The sequence below is a fragment of the Galeopterus variegatus genome, unplaced genomic scaffold, assembly GCF_000696425.1.
Source record: "Galeopterus variegatus unplaced genomic scaffold, G_variegatus-3.0.2 Scaffold3073, whole genome shotgun sequence".
Lineage (NCBI taxonomy): Eukaryota > Metazoa > Chordata > Mammalia > Dermoptera > Cynocephalidae > Galeopterus > Galeopterus variegatus.
Genome location: NW_007729184.1, coordinates 19,760 through 31,338, shown reverse-complemented (window position 1 = coordinate 31,338; position 11,579 = coordinate 19,760). Strand labels below are relative to the sequence as shown.

Here is an 11,579-nt window from a genome sequence, read left to right as displayed (position 1 = left end):
TCCCCCGCGAAGGTTGGGGGGGTGGGGGGCGGGGCGGGCCTCTGGTGGCCAAGTTCGCCTGCGCTCGGGGGAGGGGGAGGGGGGTGGCGAATCGGGTGCGCGAGCCAGTCGCTGTCCCGAGCCGAGCTCCAGCGCCGGCGGTGGCAGCGAGCGGCGAGCACGGACTCGGTGGAACTGGCTTTGCCATGGGACACCTGCGGCTCTTGGGGACCTGGGGCCTCTGGGGGCTGTTCCTCTGTGCCGCGCATTCCCGCACAGGTAACCGGGTCGGGGAGCCAGGGGGACAATCAGGAGAGGTCTGCGTAGACGCCTCTCCTGCGCTTGGAGTCACGGGAAAGGTGGGACCACCTGGCACCTACCCTGGGCCAAGGCTGTGGGTGCGGTTGCCTGGTGATCCTGGGGACAAGGAAGGCAGGAGTGACACACTGAGACGGAGACAGAGAGACAGAGACAGGGACTCAGAGCGCGAGAGATTGCTTTTAATTTATCAGTGTTGCTGCTTGAATTATGAAAACCTCACCCCCACCCCACCTCCCCACCCCCGCCACAAATGACACAATTTAAGAGACTGAAATTTGGCTGGGGGGTGGGGTGGTGGATGGGGGGGAAGACAAAACCTGAGTGCTCCCTCCTCTCACTCTTCTTAGGTCCCTTTCCCCACTGAAGGGAGGACAGTGTCCTCCAGTAGGTCAGGAATGGGTCTTTGTGGCAGGTGTCAGTCACTCCTAGGGTGTCTGGCAGCTGTCCTGTGTCTTCAAATTAATACCTAGGAGAGGGCTGGGAAGAGACTGATAAGATAAGAAATTGGAGCTGTCTGGGAGATAAGGAGAGGCTGAACCCGAGATAGGTGAGGAGCGGTACCGTCTGGAGATAGGATCCGGCTCCCTCCCTGGAGTTTCCTACTCTTGGCTGTCTGGGGCCCGAAGTTATGAGTGCGCTGGCAGCAGGAACACCTTGGATCTGTTGGCAAAGACAGACCCGAAGTACAAAAACAGTGGGTCTGGGGGCTGGGAGCTGGTCTTTATGCGGGAGAGTTTTGCTATAATAGCCGAAGTCCACACTAAATATATTCCAGGCAGGAATGAACTATACAATCATAATTCCCTTAACCTTTTTTACTATATCCATTTCAAACAATTAAAAATTTCTGTGGCTTTTCTTTGTGTCCTCACTTAAATTTTTCTACCCACTCTGCGAATTAAGCAGAAAATAAAAACTTCTAACTATTGTGTATCTCTGAGTTGTTTTAAAGAATGACCTGCAGTTCTCCAAAGCAGCAGCTCACTCATCCCTGCGTTTCCGTAGGCAGTTCCCACTGTCTAGAACTCGCTTCATTTTTCTGATGGTAGCTCCAGGCTAGTTAATTCATATTTACCCTCCAAGATGTGGCAAGGCATTTTTTTCTTTCTGGAAGCCAATGTGGCCCAAGCAGTGTGGGCGAAATGTCTTTTCTGAGTCACCCATAGCCCTTGTGTTTTCTTTTGTCACTCCATACTGTCTAAGCTAAGCTTTTGAAAAGTTAAGACTGTTACATATGTCTGTATCCCTAGGAAGCTAACACGGTTTGTTGAGTGAATTAGTGACCTTTCCATTAAGAATTCACTATCATCAGGAGGCTAGAAAGATCCCAGAAATCTAGACAGTCTCCCTCTGTCACAGAAAACAATTTCTTCTTAAAATAAAACATTCCTCTTTGTACCTGGACTATTCTTTCAACCTACCTAGTGTTGCACGTCTTATGTGCTTTTGTAATGACCTATTTCTCCACCTCTGTTGCTATGTGGGTTGCTAAACATAGCTATGGATCTGCAGTCAATAGAGCATTACATGAAATTAAGGATTAATAAATGTTTTATTATATACATATATAATATGGTAGGTAAGAATGATGAAAATATTTGTGGATTATTCCTGCTCTTTGTAGCACCTGAGATAGTGCTTTGTGTAAGGCCAGTGAGTATTAACTAAGTTAATGGCTTAACTCCCTGTCAAGTCACTAGTTAATCGTAGAGCCAAAAGTAAAATTTGAGTGTGTTTTACTTTCAGTCATATAACCTTCACAATGTTTTTCTTACAACATTGAGAAATGTGAGACAAAATTTGTTGTTCAAAATGAGGAACTGACAATTTTACCTGTACTATAATATCTTCCAGATGGCCCTAAAATAATCCCCAGAGTGACAGAAATAAACCCTAAATATGGCAGTATAAATGGAGCAACGAGGCTGACTATCACAGGAGAAGGTATGTTTGCCTTTTTCTTGTTTTGCCAAGGCTGAAGTATTTTAAAGACTATTTCACATTTAGAGCTTTATGGTTTTAAAAAAGAAAACAAAACAAAACGTTGCAGTTGTTTCTCCACTTGGCCTTAGTAGTAAAACCCCATCCCCTTTGGTAGCTAATGAAATCCCCAAGAGTCTCTACCAATCTGATCATATGAATTCTTATTATAATTACTTGCTTAACACCAAGATCTGCATTTAATGTCTGAACTGAAAGAAACGTCTTTAACCCAACTCTGCAATTATTTGCTTTATTCTTCATGGGTCTAATAGCATTTATTTTTATATAAATAAAACATTTTGGGGGTGTCAGGGTACAATGTTAATAAGAGGGTATTATAGAGAAATGGAATGATAATGAAAGAAGAAATGCAATAGAAGGCAAAACTTCGGATCTCTTTTCCTGACACCCAATTCCTGTCATATGCTTCATCAAGGCATGGGTTATGTATGATTGCCTTTCTCACTGCCTGATCTTGAGATGAAAACATAGAAGGCAATCACTAAATATATTTAATGAATAGCTATCCCTAGGTTTAAATAGAAATATGTGGTTCTTTCAGCCATAAAGCCTTCGCAATATAAATGATAGTAGTATTCAGATACTTATGAATTTTTGAAGAGTAGGAAAGAAACATTAAAAAGAATATTAACAAAATGTATTATTTGGTCTTTAAAAATAAGAAATGAGAAGTTTTTGGAGTCAGAGAGTTGACAAAGCATGTAATTTTAGAATTGCATGAAGCAGTAATATGTCAATTGCGCATGAACACTCCCTAAATGGAATTGCAAATTCTAGATGATTACCTAAATGTTGCTCCTATAGGACTTTTAAAAAAGTTTTACTTTTGTAAAAGTCATTATAAAAAATAAAATATAGAAGTGTTTGACTTAGAGAGTGAGTTCTCTGAAATTGCACCCACTAAAAAGATGTACTGTTAATATTTTGCTATATCCAAATTACTTTTGGCTATCTCCAAATATGATATTGATGTTTAAAGGCAAGTTTTAACATTTAAAGATTCGCTACTGCATTACTTCATTCAAAAGTCTGTGCTTCAGGAACCAAAGATATATAATTCTACAATTTTGATGGCCAAGCAAAAGTATTTCAAGCAATGGCATGATCACAGAAATAATTGTCTCCTAAGGTGACTGATTTGACGAGGAGCATTATCTTTTTGATAAGTTCTAAAGTGTGTGTAACTATATTGATTTTGTTATTTTATGGTCATACCTTGTATTTCTCAATTGTCTTCCTTGGTAACTATCAGTTTGTCTTTGTCTAAAAAAAAATTAATGACATGGGAGAAGCCACATTTTTCTTCCAACTCTTTTTTTCTAGTTATTTCACTATTACAATGTCTGGCACACAATTTTTGATGAAACGGAGTATTGAATTACATAATTTTTATAATATTATGGAAAGCACATGGACTTTAGTTGAGTCTGACTAGCTTTCAATTCCATATTTGCCACTTCACATTATGTGACTGGAACAAGTTACTTCTCTGAGCATCAGCTTCCTCATCTGTAAAATGGGGTATTAATTCCTACTTCTTGGGGCTACTGTGAATATTGAAGAGGCTGATGTATCTAAGGTACCCATTGTATAGTACATGTGCTATAAATTAGAGCTATTTCATTTTTATTATTCTTTTGCATTTATGTTGTAGGGTTGTTTTCACTTTTTAGGAATTATCATCCATCTATCACACTGTATCTCTCCTTCCCATCGTTTTGAATGTTACAACTTTTAAATTGGGTAAAACATTCTCAGCCCTGCTTTTTTTTTTTTTTTTAAAATCAGAAAAACCAAAACAACTTGCATTGTACAAGACAAAGGCTGACTTTAACAACAATGCCATTTTGCATGAGAGCAGCATGGGCGTTACTTTTGGATTGCTGCTATCAGGAGATACAGGTTTGCGTGCCTGGCAAAACCTGTCTCCGGTTTTCTGCAAAAGAAAAAAATACATCAATATGTCAGGAATTTCCATCTGAAGCCTCAACCTTTTCTGTTTCCAGAGTACACCCATCCTTTCCTGTAATGTTTGTGCTTTGGAGTACTTCCAGAGGTGTCTTCTTTATCCCAATTATTTGTTTAGAGTTATACTTTTAAGTTAAAATTCTTTTAAAAAAGTAATTCCCTTGTATTTCTTTTTAACTCATTGGAATTAACCAAAAAAATCAGACATGTTTCTATACTTGTGTTTTATTAAGCAGAATTTATGATGAAAATATTTACAAATATTGTTGACGTGGCTCATATTTTCCCCTAGATTTTATTCCTAAGACATTTTCATATTTATGTATTTGACATTATAGCAACTCCTAAGCTAAAAACAGTATCATCTTTTGTTGGCATTATTTTCAGAACTGTAGTTGTCTAAGGAATGCTGAAGAACAGATCTGTGTTACCGTATCATTGACGTAACATGTACCTGGTAGGAAAATAAATATATATATATATCACATCCTGCACCACACCACAAGTAAAACTTTCCATTCTTTAATTAGTTGCTGGCAGCCCTTCTGTGTGTTCCAAACTCAATGTGATCTCCAAAGATAAGCAGAAGTTGGCCAAAGGAAAGAGTGGGTTTACAAATAGCCTGCCTTTCTGTGTTTTCATCTCTTTTCACAATTTTATTTTAGCAGTAATTGCCTCTCTAGATTCAAAACTGCACACTCAATATAGGCATATTTCACATGTAAAATTGATATTTGTATTTGTACTTTTTAGTCTATACTGGATAAATCTTTTAGTTAGGCTTTGAGCTTAGGAAAAAAAGTGGTGTTTATTAAAATTCCTACCCTTTGTTGAGTTTCTACTTACTTTTCCTTTATATAAAGGAAAGGATAAGATAGGAGCTAAGAACGTAAGGGCTGGAGGAAACTACATTGGGTAAAAGCTCATAGCAGTGGAATCTACAACCTGGGTTCAAATCCTGACCTTCCACTTACTAATGCTGTGTTATTTTTAAAAAGGAATATTAGTGCTGAACCTAAATCTCAGGATTCTTGTGGCTAATAAATAAGAGCAGATATCTATTGAGCTCTTAACAGATATCTTATTGAGCCAGGTAGCATATTAAGAAATATACATAAATTATCATTTAGTATTCTTAGTAATCCAGTAAAATAGATTATGATCACTTTTTTTCTGATGAGAAGACTAGGCTGAGAAAGGAGTTATCTCACCCATGGTCACTTTGGCAAGGAAGGGCTGGAGCTGGGATTCCAACCTAGGATGTCAGGGTCCAAAGCCTGGATCCTTTCCATTAAATAGGACTGTCACCTAACATGCAGCTTCACCAGAGCTGGAGTTTAGGGGCTTTGGTATTTGATGAACATCTGACACAATGAAGTCCTACTTAAACTATGCTAAACTAGGCAATAGTCATGTTTTCTAATGTACCTTTGTAGAATGCTGAAAATGTTCAATAATTTAAAAAAGCAGTCACCCCATAAATATCTAGCAACTCTAATTCTGCCACTTCAACTATTAGATGTTATTTAATGACAGTAAATATTGTAGCAATGATTGTTTTGTTTAAACATCCCTGAAGACTACTAACATTTTAAGGTAAATACCAAAAATTTATCTTTTTCTAGCATCACTATTAAATATAGAATATTCATATTATAGTATTATTTATAGTATTACAAATCGTATTATGCACAAGATTTAAAGAGTTAAATCTACCTCGCTGGGTTTACCATTTCTTTCTTGATTACTGATGTTAAGTTCATTACTGTACTGTGGAATGATATGGTTTGTAGGTAATTAAGTTCTGAAATTTAAATAGCTTGTAAAATTACATTAATAACATGGATGCAAATCTTTTACTACAAAAGGAAAATTGTCATAATTTCAAAGATAGTATTAGTCATCAATTTGACTATAGTGGTGTATAATGTTAAGCACCAGTGATATTCAGAGAAAAATAATATTTAAAAATGCATTTATTTTTAGAACTCAAAATTTAGGAATTTTAGATTTTGAAGTAATCTGGGCAAAACCTGTTTATTTACTAATTTAACTTTGTTCCAAAAAATATTATAATATAGACAGCTTCACAGATGTGTGCAATTCACTCTGCATACTAGAAAAATCTTAAGTATCTTTTTAACATTTTTATTAGGGGAATATTTAATTGAATGATTTAATTAATAGAACGTTATCCAATTAATCTCAACAATATAAAATATTGTTACATGGCACAAAATAATCCATGTTTAATTACTTCCAAGCGTAGTTTTGGATTTTCATATGTTTATAGTAAGACTAAAATAATTTTCTATTCTATTTAACATCACTCATTTGTCTCTCTGTTAGATCATACCCATCAGCGTGCAAACAGGCTGCTATTTCTCCCATTTGAAAAAAAGTAAAAAGGAAAATCATCAAACTTCCCCTTGCTCCACACCCTTCTCCAGCTACCACCCCATTTCTTTGTTTTCTTTTATAGTAAAACTGAAAAAAAGTGTTATCAATATTTGCTCTCTTCACTAACTGTCCTCCAGCCTTCTCTTGAGCCCAGGCCAAGCATCTGTCCCATCGCTCACTGAGAAGCATCTTCACTCCTGCCCCCAGTCTGTTCTCGGAACAGCAGCTGGTAAATCTCAGAGAATGTAAGTCAGATGATATCATTCCTCTGCTTCAAAGCCTCTAGTAGTTCTGCACTCATAAAAATCACCTAAAATCTCCAACTTCTGGTCTCCTCGCCTACCACTTCTCCTCATTCATACTTCTCCAATCACACATGTTATTACTCAAATCCACAAACATGCTCTCACCACAGGGCCTGGCACATTCTCTTCCCTCTAAGAAATTCACTTCCCAAAGATATTTTCATAGATTGCTAGCTTGCCCTCTCTGAAAATCTCCCATGAGCATCTATGTCACATCTCATGTGTCCCATTTCACATCATTATAGCACCTCCTTTGATTTCAGCCATAAATATATGCCGAGAAGTGGATCCTGGGCTCTTAACTCACTTTCCACGGTCAACCTCCCCGGTAGGCAGAGCTGTGGGCGGTTATGTGCTCAGTAACTCTATATGAAGGGAAAGGTGGTCCGTTGTAAGAATATACATGGGATGTGGGCAGTGGCAGGTGATTTGACTAGTTGGTCAGAGGCTGGCAGGAACAAGATCAGAAGATCAGAAATAAAAATATCTTAGAAAGAGGTATGTGAATGGACTCATGGTAGAACAAAGTCTGCAGATCTAAGTGTCACAAATTAACCCACAAGAGAGCATCCCCTGCAGAAGAGATGGAACAAATTGATTGGATTTCTCATCCAGGAACTTGGGAAATGTGCTCATGAAGACTGGCCGTGAGTTGGAGGCTGTGTGGGGGTCAATGCCATGGACTCCGTTTCACTAAAGCTAGCCACTCTATGGCTATTGGTGAATACCTGGCCTTCCAGTAGTAGAGACCAACACTGAGGGTACCAGCCCTCTAGAAGTCCACCCAGCTACTTAATGCCAAGGTGGTTTCTCAGTGCCCCTTCTCTCACAGAAAGAGTAAAGTTCATTGTTACTAGAATGACACATGCTCCAGATATGGGTTTTGCCTTCTTTTCCCACAGTGCCTCTATCAGCATCATCTTCTGAGAGCTTACATATCCTGATTTACTATCATAAGATTCCATGAAATATTGTCTCAGAACAAGAAATGAATTTTATACTGAAAAAGCTGTGATAATGGACACATAACCATGAAACGTGTGTCATTCTTAAACATCTGGCCTAACAGAATGATAGAACAGCCTAGTAAAGCCATGGCCAAGATGCCAACTTGGGAACAACATCCTGTGGGATGGGATGCTGTCCTCCACCATGTGGTATAGGCATTGGATCATGGCAGACATATGCTAGTGTTTCTCAGTGGATAGAATGCATGGAGCTGGAAATAAAGGGTTGCTTCCCCTTACCACCACTCCCAGTGATCCAGAAATTGAATTGATGCTTTCTGTCCTCACAAGCTTAGGTTCTGCTGGATTTGGGGTCTGAATTTCCAAGTACAGAATGCTTCTGTCAAGGGTCACAATATGGGTTCCACTGAACTGAAACTACCACTACTACCTTATCGGTTTGAATTTATCAAGCATATTTAGTATACTATAGTATGCTATCAGAGATGATCATAAAGAAGCAGGGTTGCTTTTACTTAACACACATAGGGTGGAGTACGTCTGGAGTTCAGGGTATTCATGGGGGTATCTCTTAGCTTCCGTGTCCAGTGATAACTGTGAATGGGCAATTGCAGCAACCATGACTCAACAATGACAAGGCAATTACGGACTCAGACTTCTGAGGATGAAGGTTACTGTCACCCCATTAGCTGAAGTGCTGGCTAAGGGTAAGGGAAATTTACAATGGGTGAAACAGAAGAGGACTGGTAAATATTGATTATAGCCTCAGGGCCAGTTATAGTAGAGTGGCTTGTAGCTTGTCCCACTAACTCTCTCATATTAAACCTTTAGAAGAGCTCTCAGCTGGCCACCACCTTGAAGACTTGGTGATAGATTGTGCTTAAAACGTAGGGCATGTTTGGTGAGACTGTATCAGATGCCTTTTAGATTCAGCCTCATATCCTCTTGTTCTTACTTCTAATTCTAGCCACAGCTGTGGCAAATAGTTCCCTCTGTATTTTGACTCAGTCTTGCCTGAAGTTCCCACAACATATCTTTGTTGACTGTCCAAGGGCTTCTCTGATACAGTGACTTAAGACATCGGAACCTGTATAGCACATACCAGTGTGCAGCCTGAAAGTGCAGGAAAAGTTATTTCTACTGGGAGGAACCTTCAATCAGTGGGGACCAGATTTGATTAAAAAAAATGCTCCTTGCCATTGATTCTTTGATTTGAAGAGGCATTCTACACTTTCTTTAAAATTTCCCAGCAAGATTTAGCTCATTGTCCTCAGTGGTGCCCAGAGTTTCTTTCTTCACGTCTTATTCTTCCTCATCCCTAAAGGATCACTGCCCAAACAAACTAGCTGCTTGCGAGTCCTCCTCTCAAATAGCTTTATGGGAATTCTAGATAAAGACCACCTCCCTTATAAAATAGTGTTCTCCTCCTCGACTCTTTCTAGCCCCGTTAGCCTGCTTTTCTCATAGTAGTTATCCCCACCAGGTATAGCAGATGGTGCCACACACACACATACCCACAAACACACAGGCACTTCAAAAAGTATGTGGAAAAATGGAATTAAAAGATAATATGAATCTCCTTAAACTTCTGAGACCCCTCGTGTGTGTATGCATATATGTATATACATATTCTCAAGCAATACTTTTATGAATAAATTCATTAAAGACCAATTTTTATGCTTCCAAAGATTATGATCATAGGAATAAATATGAAATAGGTTAACTGCTTACTTCGGTACTATTCATTATTATTTATTAAGTGATTTGATACTGAGTGACAGTTGTTAGATCTCTGAACGTAGAATTCCATTAATAACAATTGAATTTTCTTACTTTTCCAGGTTTTTCTCAAGCAAACCAGTTTAACTATGGAGTTGATAATGCTGAGTGGGGAAACAGTGTGCAGTTAGTTTCTTCCTTCCGGTCAATTATTTGTGATGTAGAAAAAGATGCAAGTCATTCAACTCAGATTACATGCTATACTAGGTTTGTTTTAAAGTATCTCTAAAAATGTCATTTTCACCATATCAGAAATCACAGTTATGCATATTAATATTGTAATAATTTTATAACCCTGGCTATTTAAGTAATGTTTTTCCGAATATCAGTTACTTTTTTTCTTTTTCACATACACCTGCAGATCTATATGTCATTATTTTTTATTTTATTGTGTTTGTACTATTTTATCCCTTTATTATATTCCATTGTAATGCTCTTTTCACATATGGGCATAATAAAATATATTTTATATCCTTTTCCATGTTATTAGAGCTATTATCTTATCATTATTGAGCTCTTTAGAAGATAGATGGCTACTATTAAATTGTAATGATGTGCCTCAAAATACCAAAATTATGCTTTCCTGTCCTGTTTGATTAATTATGTTCAAAATCTTCACATAGTCATTAAGATTAATGATGATCATTTTGTATAGTGACATTTCAAGTTCTTTACTCTCAGCCCAAATTGATGTATGTTATTAGCGACTTAGGAAAAAAATATTTAAATAATTTTAAATTGCAACTTTCAATATTGACCTTAGAAACAGGTAGCACATATTCCAGAGGATTTCATCTACATTCAACTGTTGGCTATTTTTCAGCAGTAAAAGCTTACTTAGGGGGAAATTTGATTAACTAATATTTTTTAAAAAATAAAGCATGAAATAATGGAATGTACCAACGTGGTATGTTACTATTTTAAATGATTATTATTACGTTTGTTGTTATTCCATTTGCTGTCCTTTTACGATAAGCACCAGTGCGTGTAGTTAGAATAGGTATTTGTCTGAGGTATATGATGTTAGAATTTATAATACAGAGTTCAGGATAAATATCGTCTTTCTATAATATAGAAAACAATTTAACTAGACATCACTTAGAATTTTAGACACTCTTTATCAGAAATGACATGTAGTCTGTCTGGGGCAGCATTTTTCCTTAATACTATACATGAAATAAAAGAGTTATTGCATTCCTCTCATGTTCTTCATTTACCTTCTAGAGCAATGCCAGAAGATTCGTACACTGTTAGAGTCAGCGTGGATGGGGTTCCTATTGCAGAAAATAACACCTGCAAAGGGCATATCAACAGCTGGGCATGCAGCTTCAATGTATGTGGGGATCTCCTCTTTACATATAATTGATTTTGTTTTCTTTCAGAACTGGGTTTTTAATTTTTTAATTTTGCAGATTGTTACATACTTCCACATTTTTTTCTTTTGTCCTTTTTTTTTTGAGACCAGCTGCACCGCGCTCAGCCAGTGAGCGCTGTGAGTGCACGGTTCATCCCTATATAGGATCCGAACCCGCGGCGGGAGCGCTGCTGCGCTGCCAGCGCTGCACTCTCCCAAGTGCACTACGGGCTCAGCCCACATATTTCCACATTTAAAACTTAACATGTAGGGCCGGCCCGGTGGCGCACTGGATAGTGCGCTGCTTGGGAAGCGGGGCGGCGCTCCCGTCCGAGGGTTCGGACCCCACATACGGACCGGCTCTCGCTCACTGGCTGAGCGCGGTGCAGCTGGTCTCAAAAAAAAAAGGACAAAAGAAAAAAATGTGGAAGTATGTAACAATCTGCAAAATTAAAAAATTAAAAACCCAGTTCTGAAAGAAAACAAAATCAATTATATGTA

General features: G+C 38.2%; 1 protein-coding gene across 1 annotated transcript in view; it reads left to right on the top strand.

The window, feature by feature from the left end:
* Positions 1 to 119: 119 nt before the first annotated feature.
* Positions 120 to 11,579, top strand: part of PKHD1L1 (polycystic kidney and hepatic disease 1 (autosomal recessive)-like 1) — a 22,956-nt gene continuing 11,496 nt past the window's right edge. Inside the window, exons 1-4 of the mRNA XM_008583889.1 lie at positions 120 to 258; positions 2,155 to 2,244; positions 9,787 to 9,931; positions 10,949 to 11,057. Of these exons, the coding sequence (XP_008582111.1) occupies positions 186 to 258; positions 2,155 to 2,244; positions 9,787 to 9,931; positions 10,949 to 11,057 (417 nt within the window). The 5' untranslated portion in view covers positions 120 to 185. The remainder of the gene's footprint in view (positions 259 to 2,154; positions 2,245 to 9,786; positions 9,932 to 10,948; positions 11,058 to 11,579) is intronic.